The following is a 20,394-nucleotide window of genomic DNA, read 5'->3' on the forward strand; positions in this document are numbered from 1 at the left end:
TGGGATTGAGGACCTTAATGCCTATGGAAAATATTGTGTTTAATCCAATGCCTTTGATGAGCTGGGACAGGTTATACTGGGTGCTGTCTTTTAGAAAGATTAACATCATAGCAAGTATTAGGAGTAAGAATGGGAAGATTGTATTGTTGCTGGTTATCATGGGAAATACTCTGAAATCTGAAAGAATAGGGCCTAGTGATGTTTTCATTCCTTCCTGGCTCTATGACTTTGAACAAATTATTTGACATGTCTGAGCTTCAGTGTCCTTATCTGAACAATGGTGATAGTAATCCTGCTATTGTGAGAATGAACTCAGTTGGTCCATGTTAGAAATTGCAGGCTATATAGAGTTCTAGGAACTCAGACCCCTATTGTGGGTCACTGCTGTGCCTGGGTGGGGATAAGAGGGTGGCTAATTTTTTATCTCCTTTATTTAGTCATGTACAGAATACTCATGTTGAAACTAGTAATGCAGGTCCAATGTATTTAATTAAATTATATGTTATGCTCTAGATATAGTGAATTCCAGAGTGTGGTCAGACAGTGAAGTGGCGAGGAGCAAGGGGTCCGAAGCTGGATGACCTGTATTTAAATCTTGGCTCCTCCTTTTACTAGCTGCATGAACTTAGCCAAATTACTTTTCCTTTTAAAACTATGTATTAATGGTATCTATTGCATAAGATTGTTTTTAAGATTAAATTTTTTAAAATACATATAAAGCTCTTAAAACAATACCTGGCATGTATAAGTGTTCAGAATTATTATCACCTTGTCTGTCTTCCAAGTAGCAATGAATGAGCTTGTTTTCTGGTTGTTTTACTGTGTGGAAATACATAGTATAGTCTTATTGAAGTCTTTGTTGCATCCTTCTATCCTGTAGGCCCAACAGTGATCTACCCCAGTGTCCTTTCCCCCCCATTTTTTTCTACATTACCTAATAGGTATATTTTGAAGGTTTTTTTTTTTTTTTTTTAATCAGTTCTCTTCCGAGTATATTTTATGTCTCCCCTATAGCTGTGATCTGGTCAGTGAAGAAATTAAAGAGAATTTCTCTTTTATACTTAGTGACATATATTTATTCATGCAACTAAACATTACATTGGCTGTTCTGTTGTCTATATTTTACTGTTAAGTTGCATTGAGTTTATTAGTAACTAACCCCCCCCCCAAATTCACTTCATTGACATTTGATTGCGTTGCCATTTTCTCCCCTTTATTTATTAAATGCATTGATGGCTTAACATATTACCTTATGGTAAACTTTTTAATGGACACTAGATATATTCTTCAAGTGGTTTAGAGTTTCCTGGGATGTCATGGATACAAACAGAGGCTTATAATGAAGTGCTATTGTGATAATTGTTACCATAGAGATGTGCAAAGGTGTATGATAACAGAAAGGAAGGACAGCTAACTCTCATGGTTGGAGAGAGGGTGAGGGTATGACAGTGAAGATGGCAAGGGGCGAAGTGGGAAGATGTCTGAGTAATGCACATGGAGGAGAGAACATTTGTCATAAATGATAAATAAGACCCTAGCCATCAAGAGTGTGGGAGGGGCGAACCCTGTCAATATAGGGAACAGCTTGTAATGTTACAGGAAGCAGAATGGACACAGTAAGGACTGCGCTTGACCGAGCATGAGGAGCACTGACAGCAGGAAGAGGAGCTGGTGGGAGAGATGGTCATTAGGGAGGCAGGTGCCAGGTCCTGAACGGCTTTCTAGGTCATAGTGGAGAGTTAATAATAATTCTATAGCATTAAAGATTTTAGATTAGGGCAGAACATGATTAGATTGATGTGATTTTAAGAAACACCAGGCTGGTTGCCTGTAGAGTATGATCTGTGAATTAAAAGGAGTGAGAATAGAGGTAGGGTGACCAATGGAGAGGCTATTCCTTGTCACACAAGTAAGAAAAAAACATGAAGACTCGACTAAGGCACGGCTGTAGAAATGGGACAGAAGAGGCATTTTTTTGTAGATATGCATGGAGCACATGGACACTTTGAAAGGCAAGACCCTCAGGACCTGATTCTCAGTTGTATGTGGAAGGGAAGGGAGGAGCTGAGGCTCAGCCCCAGGTCTGAGGTACCGAAAGGATAATGATACCATTCGCAAAAATAGGAGGTAGAGATTTGATTCAGGAGAAGAGAACGTTCCCCTTTGGAACCTAGCAACACTGAATACATATAGGACATGTGAATGGAATGCACTGTAAGCATTTGGCTTCTGTATCAGGAACACATTAGAGAGCTGTGTGTTAAGAAGTGAAGCCGTGAATCATCCATCTGTAGAAGTCAGTTGAAACATGGATATGTTTTAAATCAACCAGGAAAGGGCTGAAGGTAATCACGAAGAGAATCCTACCGCATAATGGAAGTATGAAGAAGGGTAGCTCTAGAAAATAATTTTGAAAGAAATGTCCATTGGGGAACTGACTAAAATCTAGAATAAAGCGGGGGTATAGAAGAACCCATGTCAAAAGGTTTACAAAACATTTTTGTAATAGTTAGGTGGTGTTGGGCATAGTTATAGAAAATGTGTTTTTTATGAAGTGGAATCCAGAGCAGCTGCCCCTCAGGGTGGATCCCTCCTTTTAGGGGGATCTGCCTATGTCACAGATCAGGACAGAGCGTCCTCCTTCATTGAAGCCTCGTTTCTAATAGACCCTCATTCTTCACATACCAGTTGGCAGTTGTGACTGTTCTCAGTTTGAATGGGGATAAGGATTCCTCTTTGTTTTTCCTTCTTTTTCTTTATAGAGAAAGGAATTCAGGTAGAAATGACTTTTTGTTGTTTTTTTTGTTTGTTTGTTTGTTTTCCAGTGTTTAAACAGAGGTTTCATAGTTCCTTTAAAACTTTTAGTTAACTGGGCCCTGGCCGTTTGGCTCAGTGGTAGAGTGTTGGCCTGGCGTGCGGGGGACCCGGGTTTGATTCCGGGCCAGGGCACATAGGAGAAGCGCCCATTTGCTTCTCCTCCCTGCCTCCTTCCTCTCTGTCTCTCTCTTCCCCTCCCGCAGCCAAGGCTCCATTGGAATAAAGATGGCTCGGGTGCTGGGGATGGCTTCTTGGCCTCTGCCCCAGGCGCTAGAGTGGCTCTGGTTGAGGCAGAGCGTCGCCCCCTGGTTGGCAGAGCGTCGCCCCTGGTGGGCATGCCGGGTGGATCCTGGTCAGGTGCATGCGGGAGTCTGTCTGGCTGTCTCTCCCCGTTTCCAGCTTCAGAAAAATACAAAACAACAACAACAACAACAAAAAACAACTTTTAGTTAACTGGAGAACAACATCTGCAGCAATACTGTTTTTATTTTTTATTTTTTTGAGAGAGGCCAGGAGAGAGAACAGGAACATTGAGCTGCTCCTGTATGTGCCCTGACCAGGGAATCCCAACTGGCAACTTTTACACCGGGGCGATGCTCCAGCCAATTGAGCTATCTAGCCAGGGTTTTATTTAGTGATTGATTTTTAGAGAGTCAGAGGGAGGAAGAGAGAAGGGAGGGGGAAGAGAAGCAGTCATTTGTTGTTCCACTCAGTCGTGCATTCATTGGTTGCTTCCCATGTGTGCCCTAACTGGAGATTGAACCCACAGTCTTGTTGTTTTGGGAGGATGCTCGTAACGGACTGAGCTAACCTGCCAGGGCCTATGCTGTTTTTTCTTTTTTTTCTATTTTTTTTTTCTTTCTGAAGCTGGAAAAGGGAGAGACAGTCAGACAGACTCCTGCATGCGCCCGACCGGGATCCACCCAGCACGCCCACCAGGGGCGACGCTCTGCCCACCAGGGGGCGATGCTCTGCCCCTCCAGGGGCGTCGCTTTGCCGCAACCAGAGCCACTCTAGCGCCTGGGGCAGAGGCCAAGGAGCCATCCCCAGCTCCCGGGCCATCTTTGCTCCAATGGAGCCTTGGCTGCGGGAGGGGAAGAGAGAGACAGAGAGGAAGGAGGGGGGCAGGGGGTGGAGAAGCAAATGGGTGCTTCTCCTATGTGCCCTGGCCGGGAATCGAACCCGGGTCCCCCTGCACGCCAGGCCGACGCTCTACCGCTGAGCCAACCCGCCAGGGCCTATGCTGTTTTTATTTTTTAATTTAACCCTGAGTTTTTCATGTATTATTACTATGAGTTTCTTTAGACCAGAAGAATGTCTCAGGGCCCAACTCACACTCTTGGCTTACAGAGGTTCTCAACAAATACAAGAGGTCTCTCTTGTTTATGGTTATAGAATTTCATTTTTTTTAGGGCTTCCAAATTCTTTTGAATCTTCTCACCTCTCAACATCTTATGTCATGCTGAATTATGACAGTTTATCATCTGAGTTTTATTAACACTACTCATTTAATCTGCCTAAAGTTTAAGTGCAGTTCTCCCCACGTTTATTTTTCCCCAAGTGGTCAAGTAAAATGAGAATTTACTGTATTTTAAGGCTTCATTTATGCCACCAAGAGTGGGAATTAGAACAGAGCCAGGCTTATGGATGTCAAGGTTGAAGCACAAAACTCAAGATGCTTCTGTTGCTCTCTCACTTCCTTAATTGGTCTCCTGTTTCTACTTCTTTGTTTTCTTTCTCTCTCTACGTTTTCACTTTGAAAAATTTCAATTATATAGAGTATAGTATAACCTAATACATTTTTAGCCTTTTTACTATAACTGTCAAAAACTTGGCCCTGGCTGGTTGGCTCAGCGGTAGAGCGTCGACCTGGCGTGCAGGAGACCAGGGTTCGATTCCCGGCCAGGGCACACAGGAGAAGCGCCCATTTGCTTCTCCGCCCCCCCCCCCCTTCCTCTCTGTCTCTCTCTTCCCCTCCCGCAGCCAAGGCTCCATTGGAGCAAAGATGGCCCGGACGCTGGGGATGGCTCCTTGGCCTCTGCCCCAGGCGTTAGAGTGGCTCTGGTCGCGGCAGAGCGATGCCCCGGAGGGGCAGAGCATCGCCCCCTGGTGGGCAGAGCGTTGCCCCTGGTGGGCGTGCCGGGTGGATCCCAGTAGGGCGCATGTGGGAGTCTGTCTGACTGTCTCTCCCCGTTTCCAGCTTCAGAAAAATACAAAAACAAACAAACAAAAAAAACCCAAAAAAACCCTTTACGATGCCATAATTTAGAGTCTTATTCTGCTACCCTAAGCAGTTCCTCTGTGTTGGTCAGAATTAAGCTCAGAGTAAGTTACATTAGATTCCTTGTGTCCCTTCTGGAAAATAGAATTAATATGAAGGACGTCACAGACTCCATGAGAACTTGGCGGCGATGATCAGATGAGAGGCTTCCTGGATCACTGCTCTGTCTTCCGTTTTTGCATCGGGAATGCATTTCTCCTGTCTTCCCAGGTGGTTTATTGCTTCCAAAAAAGTAACTGTGAGACCCTCATTGGTTGAAGAAAGCCTTTGCTATATTTCCATTTGTGTAATGCTACATTTGGAATTTTAAGCTTCTCAACAAAATATGATTTGTTTTGCTGCTGTTCCCTTTTGATATTTTTTTCTATGACTCTTGTTAGAGGATGATGGGATTTGGTAGGTTATGTACCCGTTCAACGTTTAAGTCTCCACTTTCTCAGAGTTCTACAAATATAGTGCCTATCACGACAGTGGCAGGAGGCAGTGGAGCCTACAATGATGTTTGCCTGTTCTCCTCGTGTGCACAGAAGTATTTCCTATTTGCTTGCCTGTAAGAGCAGGATTCCTTTTTCAGACATTTTATTGTTCATAGATATTATAAAGTAAGAAATAAAAATAAATACTTCAGAGGAAGATTTTTATAGGAGAAGAAATAAAAGCCTTGAACTCATCACCCTATTTCTATACTCTGTATATATTGCATTTGAGCAATTTTCTCCTTTGCTTTTTCTCTGTGCTATTTATACTGCACTTATGAAAATAAATTGGATTTTTCTTAGCTAATGAAATGCTTTGTGTAATAGTTCACAAATATCATACTTTATTTCTGAGTGGGAGACACTCTGCATTAAAAAAAGTATCTAAAATTTCAGCTTTTTTTTTGTCAGAGTTATATTATCGTTTGGTTCTTAGTATATAAATGGGTGATGATCAAGTTCATGAAGGTGAGCCAATTATACCATTTTATTTTCTGAAAGCGTGTGTTGTTTCTCTTCTTTTATTCAGGGAATCAGCAGTCTCTTCAGTTCTTTAAAAGTGGTGCGTCTCTTGCGACTGGGCCGTGTTGCTAGGAAATTGGACCATTACCTAGAATATGGAGCGGCGGTCCTTGTGCTCCTGGTATGCGTGTTTGGACTGGTTGCCCACTGGCTGGCCTGCATATGGTACAGCATTGGGGACTACGAGGTTATCGATGAAGTCACGAACACCATCCAAATAGACAGTTGGCTCTACCAGCTGGCCTTGAGCATTGGGACTCCCTATCGATACAATACCAGTGCAGGGATATGGGAAGGAGGACCCAGCAAGGATTCACTGTACGTGTCCTCTCTCTACTTTACCATGACAAGCCTTACAACCATAGGATTTGGAAACATAGCTCCTACTACAGATGTGGAGAAGATGTTTTCGGTGGCCATGATGATGGTTGGCTGTAAGTATCTTGCTTTTTATTTAAAAATTAAAAAATAAATTGTTGTTGGTAGTTTTCCAGGCTCCAATTTTTGGCAGGATTAAAATGAAACTGCTTTGTTTTAATCCATATCATTTGCATTGGTTTAATTTTTATTCATCCTTAGAAAATAAAAAATGCAAAATAATGTATTTCACTTTTTAGAATATATCAACACATTTAAACCAGTGTGGAGAGAGTGGTACAAACATCAAAGTGGAAAGTCTGTGGTTTAATTCTGTTCACAGTGTTGTACCTGGCAGGGCTCTTTCCAAGGGAATCCAGCATCTAGACAGGCAGCCTCCGGCACATCCCATAGGTTTTATTGGCAATGCCTTAGATTCTGGAAAAGTGGACAGGATCTGTTGTTAGATACATAGTTCAGAAAATGTTTTACCTAGTAATAGAACTACTGAGATAAAGTTGATTTTACGATGCTGTTTTAGGCAGGTTTTACAATTAAGAGTAGTAAAAAAAGTGTTTCTAATTTCCATTACAAACACTCTAGGTTGGATATATGCTTGTTTGAGAGAAGGTAAAGAATATTACATCAAAGCCTACTCAACAATGAGAAGAGTTTCTAGGATTTCACATGCATTCTTGGGTGCTAAATGCTGTGAGGGTGTTCTTGGGAACAGAATCCTGTCTAAAGGAGGCAAAGACCATGTACTAAATACTCAGAGAGACTGGATGATGTCAGAAAACCAGAACACTAAGGAGATACATACCAAAGAAGCTGTTGTAAAAGAAGATCTTAGGGAGTAGTCACACTATTCACACCTTCAGTTTGACTTAAGTGATTTATCCAAACCTAGTTCTGATTCCTAGTGTAACCTTAAGATCATTGCATTGGACTTTTGATTAGTGTTATTAGCAGCTGTTAAGCCTTTGGATCATGGTCATTGGTTTTTGATCAAAGCCATTCTTTTTAAGGTTCCACATTGTAGAGATATATATTTTGACACTGATGGGAAAGATGTTAGAATCCAGGAGTGTCGGCTGGCCCACTAAGGGCCAATATCTTGGGTTTAAGCAAAGTAGTTTTCAGTTTCAAATGACTGAAAGCTATGGGAGCCTCTATGTTAATAGTTGTTTAGCTTCTGTCCATCTACCTCCTTTGTACAGGTACAGAAACAAGAACTCACAGGTCTTATTTGCTGTTAAAGGTGACAGCTGGAGAGTAAGAATTTCAAATGCTATTTGCTCTAGGGGCTTTTAAGAAAAAATGTTTATGTACTAAGAATTCTGATGATTAACTAAATTGTTGCCTACGTACCAAAATAATAAGATAAATTTATAATGATGCTTTATAAATTCAGAAGACAACATTTTGTCAGATGTAGTATTTATTGCTATACTACTTTTATTTCTATAATATATATATTTATAATGTATTTATATTTATATAATATAATGCATTTTGCCTTACACTTGAGTGTATTTAGATTAAAAAAATTATTTCAAGTAATTATATATTTACTGGAAGCTGCAAAGATAGTACAAAGAGGATTTTTATGTTCCTCCCCAGGTTTCCTCCAATAGTTACATATTATAAAACTTTACTACAAGGCCAACCCTGACATGGCACAACATGAGCGTATAGTTCTGTGGTGTTCTGTCACATGGGTAGATTCCTGTAACAACCACTTAAATCAAGATACAGACTAGTTCCATCACCACAAAGATGTCCCTTATGTTATTGATCTACAGTCACATCCACCCCTTCCCCTAAGCATTCCTAACCCCTGGTAAATCTTGAGCTGTTCTGCATCTCTTTAATTTTTTTATTTCAGGAATAAATAAATGAAATTATACAAAATATGACACTTTGAAATTGGCTTTTTCACTCAGCATAATCCCCTAAGAGATCCATATAAGTTGTTCAATATGTCAATAGTTGGCTCCTTTTTATTTCTGAGTAGTATTTTGTGGTTCGGATATACTTCTGTTTAACCATTGATTTATTGAGGGGCATTTGAGGTGTTTCCAGTTTGGGGCTGTTACAAATAAATCTACTGTGAACATTCATGTACAGTTTTCTGTTTGGACATAAGTTCTCAGTTCTCTGTGATAAATACCCAGGAATGTGATGACTAAGACATATGGTAAGTATATATTTAGTGTTTCTTTTAAGAAACTGGCAAACTATTCTGCAGAGAGGATATACTAGCATAGTTACATTTTTCACGGAGAATAATAATAAGATAAAATCTATGTAAAATTGAAAGGAACCATTATTCATTTTATTTCTTAGGCTGCAAACCTGGAAATCATCCTAGATAATCTTTTTTTTTCATGTATTTCATCTGCTCATAACAAGTTCTGTTAGCTTCAACTTCAGAATACATCGATTATTTCTCTCCACTTCTATAACTTTCCACTCAAGACCAAGTCACCACCATCACTGGCCTGGAGGTTTGTAGTAATCTCCTCTATGTTCCTTCTGTTTTTACTCTTGTCCCACAATCTCTACCCAGAGTGGTCCTTTTAAAGTAAATTAGTTCACACCATTCTTCTGTACAGAGCCCTCCAATATTTTCCAATGCACATAGAAACCAGATTCTCTATCCCTTCTATGAAAGCCTTCATGGTCTGACCTTTTCCTGCCTCACCCACTTCACTTTCTCCCATTCCCAACCTCGCTTATTCTATTCTATGAATGTGAGCCATCTTGCTGTTTCTGTACACATCAAGCTGAGTCCTGTCTCAGGGTCTTTGTATTTGTTTTCCTGACTCCTTATAATACCCCTCCCCATATTATATCTTGAGTTCTTGCAAATCTACATGCAATTTCCTTTCCAGAAATTCCTCCCAATAATACCTTACTATAAAAAATCAACCCAATGCCAACCACCCTTGTTCTCTGCCCTTTAACTGTTTTCTTCTTCAATGTACTGACCAAGACCTGAAGCCATGTTGACTCTTTTTCTTTTCTGTCATCATGAAAGCTCCATGAGTGTAGGACCTTTGTCTGCCCTTATTTTGCTTTTGTACATCAAACTTGTAAACAATTTTTAATATCACGCTTAAGCTAAATTTATTATATAAATGGATGAAGTTGAAGATGGCCCGGTTGGTCATAGCAAAGTTCTCCTTTCCCTGAATCCACTCTGGTTTGTTCTCTGATGAAGATACATGGCAGAAAAGTATAGTCTTTGAATTTTGGCCCTGATTCTTTTGTGCAAGCCCTGGTGAGCTCATTTGTATTGTCTGCCTTTGGTAGTTGTGGCTGGAATTTTCCAACCCTAAGTTTCTCAGTATGCCTGGTGATAAGTTCTAAGAGACTAGTCAGTAGAACTGGCAACTGCTCTTTCACCACTTTTTACCATTTACTTTCTGAATCTACCTACACTGGAAATTTTCACATAGATTCAGTTGACTTTTTAAAATTTCATTTGATTCAGAGTTGGTCCTATTTCTTTTTGACTTCATATGTGGCCAATTATATTGCTATATATAAATTTCCTTCTTTTCTTTTCCCTTTCTTTAATTCTCTGTCTTGATTTCAAGATGAAGACCTGGTCTGAAAGCCCGTCCTTTCCTTTTCTGAGTTTTCACTATTTCTTTTCAACATCTGAGCAGTAGTTTTCTGTTTATAAACCAATTTCTGACACCTTTTGCCCGTTGATTTAGGTTTTCTTTTTTATCTCTGAATAAATTTTAGTCTCTGTAGCCAGAGTGTTCCTAGGAGATGCCTTTTAATTTCCTTCCTAGACTGGGGTCGTTAGTAATTTCATGGCATGTTTCCTTTGCAACAACCTAAGAAGATAATAGAAAACTGTCAAAACTCATGAAGTGTTACAGTAACTTCCCACAATTCCAAAATTTATTAGATATACATTGCATAAAATATCAACCAAATAGGGCTGTTGCAGCTGTTTACAATCTTAGTATCATTTTTCCCCCCTACAGTTACCCAAGAAAAACAACCAAAACAAACCACCAGTGTTCTCAGAACCAGTATGTGTTATCAGCCATAGATGTAGCCAGGAGTTTAATGGTAGTGGTGTATTGTGTGTGTATGTGTGTGCGTGCATGTGTGTGTGTGTGTGTGTGTGTGTGTGTGTGAGAGAGAGAGAGAGAGAGAGAGAGAGAGAAAGAGAGAAAGAGAGAGGGAGACAGAGAGAGACAGAGAAAGAGAGAGAGAAAGATGAGGGATGGGGGTGGGAAAGAGGGCAAGTGAAGACAGAGACAGAAAACATAAAGTTAATGTTCTCATTTATGCTAGGATTCGAGTCACTTCATAATGTTTGCTTGAGAAATATCACTTGTAACCTTATAATGCAATAATGGAGAAAAAGATTTTATCAAAAGGTTGTTGGAGATATCAATTACCTTTATTCTACTGAGGCAAATAATCGCTACTTGTAAATGATAGCCTCTTTTTCTGAAGAAAGTCATCTAAAATTGTCATGCCTTCCAGCAATATTTAGAAATTTCAGTGACACTTCTAGTTCTTAGTTCCTTTCTGAAAAATCTTCATGTAAAATTTACAACCATGACCTCCCTTGCATTCTGGTCACCTTGTGTTTCCTTTTGATCCCTTCTTTGGCAGCAAGATCCCAGGATATATCCCTTACTTGCTACCTAGCAATTTCTTAGATTAAATCCTTTGTTCTACATTTGGCAAATGCTGGTGGAGAGTCTTCCTGCTTAGATTCTGGAACTGGAAGGTTGTTTGGATCTTCTCAATATATACCCACCATCATGTATTTTTTATCTCAAATTTATCTTTTTTCAATTACAGCATGCTCTGGGCCTCAGGAGAACTGCTTGGCTCTGGTAGCAGCCATTGCTATCCCAGGACGGTCAGCTCTGTCCTCCTTACCCTCCATTTCGCTATAGCTGTCCATTCATGAACGAACCTGACTACTCTGCTGATGTTCATGAAATTCACCACCAAAGGGCTCTTGTGAAGGAGGATATTTTTGCAGTTTAGTTCTGCTGCAGTTGTGGAAAATAGCATTTTATTTTTTTTAGATCTAGATGTGGGTAATCTCTTTGCTAATTTGCTCAGTAAATACTTAATGATGCCTTTCTGAAATGTTTTCTAATCCATTTTATTTTTATAATCTTATTATTGAGTCCCTGATAATTTTCTTTTTTCTAAAGATTAGCAAACTGACTAATTTTCTTTCTATTCAGAAAGCACCTTATTGCATGGGTGATTTGTTTTGTTGGCTATAAAAGAAAGGAATATAAATATGGAAATTTAATGGTTATCTTTTTATCTTAATGTAGTTTGTGAATCCTCTTATAAAGATTTGTCAAGATAATAATGCTTGACAAATAATGCTCCTTCATTACTAAATAATCACATAAATTGTATTTTAGTTTAAATCCAACCATTATAGAAAACTTTATTTTTGCATCTTTTATTACAATTTTATAAAAAAGAAACATGTAAAATAAAAATATGTTATGAATAACTTTTTGGTCATAATAATTTGTGTTCAACCACAATTTCTCTCTCATTCTTTATAGTTTATTTGCTTTGTTTTATTTTAATATACTGCTAAGTATTAAATAAATTAGTAAACAGGTAGATACCATATTTCAAAAGCCTATAAGATTGGATTTTGGGTATTTGCATGGTGGAGCAAAAGTAGGTTTACAATTGTTCATATGGAGAATAATCAAATAATTAATAATAACACAAGAATAAATTCTCCATTTTACATACTCATGACTGTAATCCTACTTTCACCCCACCCTGCATTTTATTTAAAAGCATTTTTACTCTATTGTTTCCTGCTTAGTTGTTAAATTTAGGCAGGCTGACTAATGTGATATTTAATAATCAGCACCTGTCCTGCTGGGATGCCATGAAAACTAAGACTTTAAAAGTGAAACACTAAGGATGGCCCCATGGCCTCCACCCCAGTCACCAGAATGGCTCTGGTTGTAACAGAGCAACACCCCAGATGGGCAGAGCATTCCCCCCCAGTAGGTATGCCAGGTGGATCTCGGAAGCAGGTAAATTGATCTCATTTGCACAAGGGCCACTTAACTATGTTTTGCCTGAATAGTCAGGTTTTTTATTCTTCCCTCAAAGATCTCTGTTGTGGGTGTTGATAGTCCTATTTTCTGCTGCTTTGCTTAATATATAGTGTTTCCTTTATCCCTCCTACCTCAATGTCCCACTCATATTTCAGGCTAGGACCTACTCCTAATTTAGAGCTCTCTTTCCCCCTTTTGCCAACTTGTATTATGAATTTACCTCTGCCACCCAGCTTAGTGTATCCCAAGGTTCTCTTTACCATGCCACAGTCGCAGAGCTCCAGGGAAAAGCAACCTGGTCTCATCTCTCCAGGCAAAGGAGAACAGAAGCTCCATATCCACGCATGCTGCAAATGGCTTTTTCCAGTCTACCTGAATCATTACCAGCTAGAAGCAGCTGTCATTGGGACTTGGTCATGAGCTGCAAAGTATAGAATGGTGACAACATTTCCAGTGCCAGGTGGACTTTTCCTGTGTGGACTTTTCCTGGACTCCTGCTCCTTGTGACAGCTCCTAACAGACTGAACTGTGGTTGGGTTGCATTTTTTCAGGGATTTGGCATGGTGATGGGGCCAACTTGGACTTGGTGAACATGTTAAGGACACTACTCTTTTATGGATTCTTGCTGTATTGGCCAAAGTTTGCTTAAAGGCTTTAAGTCACTGTAAAAAAAATAGGGGACTGGATAAAGATGATGGGGCACATTATACTATTCAGCTAAAAGAAATGATGACATCGGATCACTTACAGCAGAATGGTGGAATCTTGATAACATTATGCGGAGTGAAATAGGTGAATCAGAAAAAGACAAGAACTGCAGGATTCCATACATTGGTGGGACATGGAAGCGAGACTAAGAGACATGGACAGGAGTGTGGTGGTTACGGGGGGGGGGGGGGGGGGGGGAGGAGGGAGAGGAGGAAGGGGAGGGGGAGGGTTACAGAGAAAACAGGATAGAGGGTGACGGAGGGCAATCTCTCTTTGGGGGATGGGTATGCAACAGAACTAAATGACAAGATAACCTAGAGATGTTTTCTTTGAATATGTGTACCCTGATTTGTTGATGTCACCCCATTAAAATAAAAATTTATTTATATAAAAAAAGATTCTATTAACCAATATCACCCTATTAAATTTAAATAAGTAAGTAAATAAAAAAAAGTGAAACAAAGTAAAACTAAACACTGTAAATGTGAAAATTGCTGATGTTTCATTGGTAGACAGGAAACCCAGTCATCCAAATGCTAATCTGCAATTTTTAAGTCGGATGTAATTGATGATAGCTCAGGCAGTGTGAGAACTTTCTGTAATTGGCTGGTACGGTTTATAATGCAGAAGGCCAATGGTTTAGCACAGTTAGAAGTGTAGAAGGACCCTCTGCTGGTGGGGTGTGTCTGAGGAGAGATTTGACTCTCTCTGGAGGTGGTGAAGCACCACCAAAGAGCACTTAGTTCCACACTGGTCACTCAGCAGCATGTGGAGGAGGCTCCTGCCATGCGTCATGTGCTCCAGGGCATGAGCTCATTTAGTATCCTCTGTGCAGTCCAGGCAAAAGCCAGGCCGAGAGTATGGGCATTTCCCTTAACCCTCCCCATAGGACAAGGAAATAAAGAGAAGATGATGAGACCTAGAGATTAGGAGAACATTAGAGTACGTTGAGGACAAAGGCCTGTGTGACTTTGGAGTGTATGTAGTCTTTGAATTTCTTTAGATTTTATTTTTTTCAATTTTGAAATGTATGGGTTGAAATCAATGACTTTTAAGGTCCCTTTCAGTGCTAATGTTCTGTCTACCTAAGAGTCTGCTAGTGAACTTATGTCAGTGTTCATAGAATTGGGCTAGTGGTGTTGAGATGAGGTTAATATGAAAAAGAAAGGGTTATCACTTAAGACAGTGGTCCCCAACCCCTGGGCCGCGGACCGGTACTGGTCCGTGGGCCATTTGATACCAGTTTGCAGAGAAAGAATAAATAACTTACAGTATTTCCGTTTTATTTATATTTAAGTCTGAATGATGTTTTATTTTTTAAAAAAATGACCAGATTTCCTCTGTTACATCCATCTAAGACTCACTCTTTTTTTTTTTTTTTTTTTTTTAGGGAACTATTTTAGATGAGCTTTTCTTTTTTTTTTTTTTTTTTATAATTTTATTTTTTTAATGGGGTGACATCAATAAATCAGGATACATATATTCAAAGATAACAAGTCCAGGTTATCTTGTCGTTCAATTATGTTGCATACCCACCACCCAAAGTCAGATTGTCCTCTGTCACCTTCTATCTTGTTTTCTTTGTGCCCCTCCCCACCCCCTATCCCTCTCCCATTCCCCCCTCCCCCCCGTAACCACCACACTCTTATCAATGTCTCTTAGTTTCACTATTATGTCCCACCTACGTATGGAATAATACAGTTCCTGTTTTTTTCTGATTTACTTATTTCGCTTCGTATCATGTAATCAAGATCCCACCATTTTGCTGTAAATGTTCCAATGTCATCATTTCTTATTGCTGAGTAGTATTCCATAGTGTATATGTGCCACATCTTCTTTATCCAGTCATCTATTGATGGGCTTTTTGGTTGTTTCCATGTCCTGGCCACTGTGAACCATGCTGCAATGAACATGGGGCTGCATGTGTCTTTACGTATCAATGTTTCTGAGTTTTTGGGATATATACCCAGTAGAGGGATTGCTGGGTCATAAGGTAGTTCTATTTTCAGTTTTTTGAGGAACCACCATACTTTCTTCCATAATGGTTGTACTACTTTACATTGATGCTTGTCTCGGTCACGTGATACATTTATCCGTCCCACCCTAAAGGCCAGTCCATGAAAATATTTTCTGACGTTAAGCCGGTCTGTGGCCCAAAAAAGGTTGGGGAACATTGACTTAAGGCTTTTCATGTGTACTGTTTACCTTGTTTTATGAGAATGAGGTGTGTCTTGTAAGGAATATGTTCAGTAAAGAGTTAAGAGGGGAGACTTTCAGTGGATATTATAGAGGAAAAAATATGGTTTTGGAAAGAAAAGTGTTTTTTTCATGTAGAAATTAGGCAGGTAGGAAGGCTGAAAGACATTTACTGCAAGGCCGAGAAATGGGGTCGGGCGAAGTGTGAACACCGCGTCAGGGGGACTGGGAAAGCTGTTTGGCCCAGATGGATCTGCAGGCGTCTTTAAAAGTGAGTTGCTACCCTTTTCCAGTGCTAAAAAAATTCCTCCACAAATCTTAATATGAGACTTCAAGTGACTCAGATACAGTATTAAGTTATATGTTAAATTTCCCTTGCCCTTGCTGTTGTGCTGTAGGTAGGAAATGGAGTGTGAACATGCTGATTTTCATTTCTGGTTTTAGTTTCAGCCAGATGGAGAGAGCTTTAAGCTTAATGTTTATTTTGGAAACTGGGTCAATTCTTTGTGTCTGTTTTACCCTTGCTTGTAAAAAAGATTTTTTCTTCTCTTTAATGAGCTGAGTCTCCTGTGAGGAAATATTTTGTGGAGCCCAAAGTTCAGAGTTATAGGCTCTTTTGTTCATGGTTTAGTAGTTTTCAGATATATAGTCCAATAGTTAAAAAAAGACTATGTCATGTGTATTTTAGTTCTTGTCTCTTATTCAAAGTAGAACTTGTATCTTTTTCGGGAATGTTCTTTTAGACTCATGTTTTTTTTTTCTGCCTAGTCAAATTTTCACAAGGTCTCTCAGATTCTGGTAAGGTTGAGTTTTCCCAGGAAATGACAAGACATTTTCTCAGTGGCTTATTAACTGGCCTGGCCTTTTTACCTAGTCTCTGGAACTACCTGTGTTTTTCTATCATTCAAAATTATTAATTCATTCAACACTTTCCCAGATGTTCTGGTAGATACTAGCATTAGGGAGACAAACTAGATAGTTCCTGGCCCTCAATATGTAAACGATATGGTGAATGTTAGACAAGAAAATCATGGAATGATCTCTTTCTTTATTCTCTCCATCCTCATCCCCATCCCTATCCCATCTCATCTGTCTATATACGATACGACTATGAGCAGATGGATAGAGAAGCTATCTATCTTCTCATAGAAGCTTCACATAGGGCTGAACTGTGAGGCTGGTAAATGCAGGGTCTGTGTTTGTACTGTACATCATTGTGTATTTAGCACAAAGCATGGTGCCTAGTTGACAAATTATGTTCATTAAACATATGTGGAATGAATAAATGAATGAATGGCTGAGAATTTGCCTAGCTCAGCCTAAAGAATATAGGAAAATTTATAGGAGGAAGTGACTCTTGAGCTCAGACTACAAAAAAAAGAAGGTAAATAATGCAGAACTTAGGAATTTTTTCAGGAAAAGAAAATATGTTAAAAAAAAAACAAGAATGAAATGGGTTGGCCTTTTTGTGGGGCTCCATGTGTTTCACTTTGACTTGAGGGGAAGGTAGATGTGGATCGGGAGGAAGGAAGGAAGCAGGATGTCAAAGACCTTCATAGCTTGATAAGGAATTTGTCTTTTATCCTAAAGGTTGTGGAATAAATAAGAATTTTATTCTACATGTGAAAGATGGATTAGAGGAGATAAAGGCTGTGGGTAGAGAAATCAGAAGGCAATAATCCAGCAAGACATAAATTAAGGTGGCAGGAATATGAAAAATGGGATAGTTTTAGAACTGGCAATATCTTTTTTTTTTTTTCTGTTTAAGACCAGCTACAGTCATCCCTAGCCATATCGCGGTTCATTTTTCACCATCTCACTGTATCGTAGATTTTTTAAAATTGTATATATCTAATTGTGTATCGCAGATTTTCCATATATCACCAGATTTTGCAGTATATAGGTATTTTTAAAAGTTTTATTTATTCATTTTAGAGAAGGGGGTAGAGGGGGAGGAGCAGGAAGCATCAACTCCCATATGTGCCTTGACTGGGCAAGCCCAGGGTTTCGAACCGGCGACCTCAGCATTCCAGGTCGACGCTTTATCCACTGCGCCACCACAGGTCAGGCTATAGGTATTTTTATATATTTATTATTTTAATTATTTTTGCGGCAATATAAGTGTGAGAAAGGTTAGTAACAGCATGGGAAAGGTTTAGAAGAGTGTGGGGAGGTTTTATAAAGCCTTAAAATATATATAATTAATAAAATAAAAATAAGGTGGCTACTTTGCGAATTTTCGCCTATCACAGGAGGTTCTGGAACCTAACCCCCGCAAAAGACGAGGGTCCACTCTATTAACTCTCTTAGGCTTTATGGGCCCTGAGGTCTGCGTTAAAACCACTCACCTTTGCTGTGGTAGTACTACAGCAGCCGTAGACATAAATGAGCGAGCATGGCTGTGTTCCAGTGAAACCTGAAACAGGTGGCTGGCCAGTTCTGGAACACTGGCCATTGTTTCCCACAGTTCAGCATAGACAATATGGTTTGTGAAAAGACCATAGATTTTTAGAGTCAGACTAACCTAGGTTCAGTTTATTTTCATCACTTATTAAGAATTTATGTCCATTATCGAAATCATCTATAAAATGAAGATAATAATCCCAATATTGCAGAATTATTTGGAATACTCAAAAAAGAAATTGTATGCTGCCATAAACAAGGGGGTACATTTCTCCTTTTAAAACAGTGTTATGATGTTCTTAAGGTGTATTCCTAAAAGTGGGATAGCTGGGTCAAAAAGCAGTTCGATTTTTAATTTTTTGAGGAATCTCCATACTGTTTTCCACAGTGGCTGCACCAGTCTGCATTCCCACCAGCAGTGCAGGAGGGTCCCCTTTTCTCCACATCCTCGCCAGCACTTATTCTGTGTTGTTTTGTTGATGAGCGCCATTCTGACTGGTGTGAAGTGATATCTCATTGTGGTTTTAATTTGCATTTCTCTAATGACTAGTGATGTTGAGCATTTTCTCATATGCCTCATATTTCTCATTGGCCATCTGTATGTCCTCTCTGAAGAAGTGTCTATTCATTTCTTTTGCCCATTTTTTGATTGGATTATTTGTCTTCCTGATGTTGAGTTTTACAAGTTCTTCATAAATTTTGGTTATTAACCCTTTATCAGTTGTATTGTCGAATATGTTCTCCCATTGTATAGTTTGTCTGTTTATTCTGTTCATATTGTCTTTAGCTGTACAAAACTTTTTAGTTTGATATAGTCCCATTTGTTTATCCTGTCTTTTATTTCACTTGCCCAAGGAAATAAATCAGCAAATATATTGCTGCGAGAGATGTCAGAGAGCTTACTGCCTATGTTTTCTTCCCAAGTGTCCATCAGTGGACGAGTGGATTGAAAAGCTGTGGTACATATATACAATGGAATACTATGGGGCCATGTAAAAGAAGGAAATCTTACCTTTTGCAACAACATGAATGGACATGGAAACTATTATGTTAAGTGAAATAAGCCAGGCAGAAAAAGAAAAATATCATATGACCTCACTCATTTGAGGTATCCAATGAACAATGTGAACTGAGGAATGAAATTGAGACAGAGGAGGGATCAAAGGGACCAGAAGAAAAGAGAACAGAGGGAAAGGGGATAATAGGATGGGATAAAGCTGAAGGGAAGGGGGAAGGGCGCTATGGGGAGGGGGGCAAGGGAGATGTTGAGGGGAATATGGGGGAGGGGGGATACATTTGGGGCAACACTAGAATCTATGTAAACACAACAAGTTAAAATCAATAAAAAAAAGAAATGAAATAACTAATAAATTTGTGAGGCTATTTTAAAACTTGTCAGTGACCAAATAAATACAACTTTATGTAACAATAAAGTATTTTTTTCCATGTAAAAAAAAAAGAAATTGTATGTAACATTCCTGAAACATTTTTTAAAGTTTTTATTGGTGCATGGATGAAGGAATTGGACATGGTAGAAGGAAGAGTTCAAAGAATTGATAGATTTCTGGCAAATTCAGCTAAGTGAAGGACAAACTTATTTTCTGAGATAGAAAAGGAGGAGGAGATATTACTGGAGGAAAAGGTAGTTCCTTTTTGGACATGATGAATATGAAGGACTCCCAGGCCATTTGGTTGGAGATCTCCATAGATTTGACAGTTACAAGTGTGATTTGGGTTCCAGAGATGTGAGGCATGCAAAGCTCTCTTTGAGAGTCGCAGTGTAAGGAAAGGAACTGATGTCGAAAGAGTGCAGGGTCAAGTCAGAATGAAACTGAGTAAGGGTGGACACTGGAGGAAAGAGAGACACAGAGAGGTTAAGAAGAGAACCCAGAGGGGTAGGAGCTTGGCTCTCCAAGAACGATGTGTTGCTGACAAAGAATGAGAGAGAATCATAAGAAGGAAGGGGGGGGGCAGCATGACAAATGGGAGAGTGAGTCAGGAGAGATTTGGCTGGCATTAGACAGTCATTGGTGACCTTCCATGTGTAGCTGAGGGGGTTTTATCTTTATAGAGTCTAAAACTTTTTTTCCTATGTCACTAACCTTAACCCAGTGTAGGTAGATTATATTTATTTATGCAGTATTTTTCACTGCCAATTTGCTTTTTTCTGAGTCAACTTTCAAGTTCACTAAAATATATTTAAATTATATTATTAGATGTAGAAAGAAGGTTTTTTGAAACCTCACTTTTTAAGAGCGGGTATTTTACTCAAGAAAAATTTATTTACTGATTACTACAAGTTATTTGGCGACCTTCCAATAAATTTAATATTGATTCCTGGGACTGGTTGTTACCTAGTAAGTGAAGTAGTCCTCTGCTAGAGAAGACATTGGGGGCTTACATACTCTTTATAGATGTGGCATGGAGGGTTAATTGACATGTGATTTTTAATTTTGATCAAAATAAAATAAAATACTTAGAAAGTCTTTTTCACAGGTTGAAAGTTCTAACAAATCCATAGATGACTATATTTAGAACA

The 20,394-nt window shown here is 39.3% G+C and overlaps 1 protein-coding gene across 1 annotated transcript in view; it reads left to right on the forward strand.

Annotated features, from left to right (window-relative positions):
* The window catches only part of KCNH5 (potassium voltage-gated channel subfamily H member 5), a 340,538-nt gene that overhangs the window by 73,741 nt on the left and 246,403 nt on the right, over positions 1-20,394 (forward strand). The window contains exon 7 of the mRNA XM_066276207.1: positions 6,104-6,530. Coding sequence (XP_066132304.1) covers positions 6,104-6,530 — 427 coding nt within the window. The remainder of the gene's footprint in view (positions 1-6,103; positions 6,531-20,394) is intronic.

This window comes from Saccopteryx bilineata, chromosome 4, assembly GCF_036850765.1.
Source record: "Saccopteryx bilineata isolate mSacBil1 chromosome 4, mSacBil1_pri_phased_curated, whole genome shotgun sequence".
Lineage (NCBI taxonomy): Eukaryota > Metazoa > Chordata > Mammalia > Chiroptera > Emballonuridae > Saccopteryx > Saccopteryx bilineata.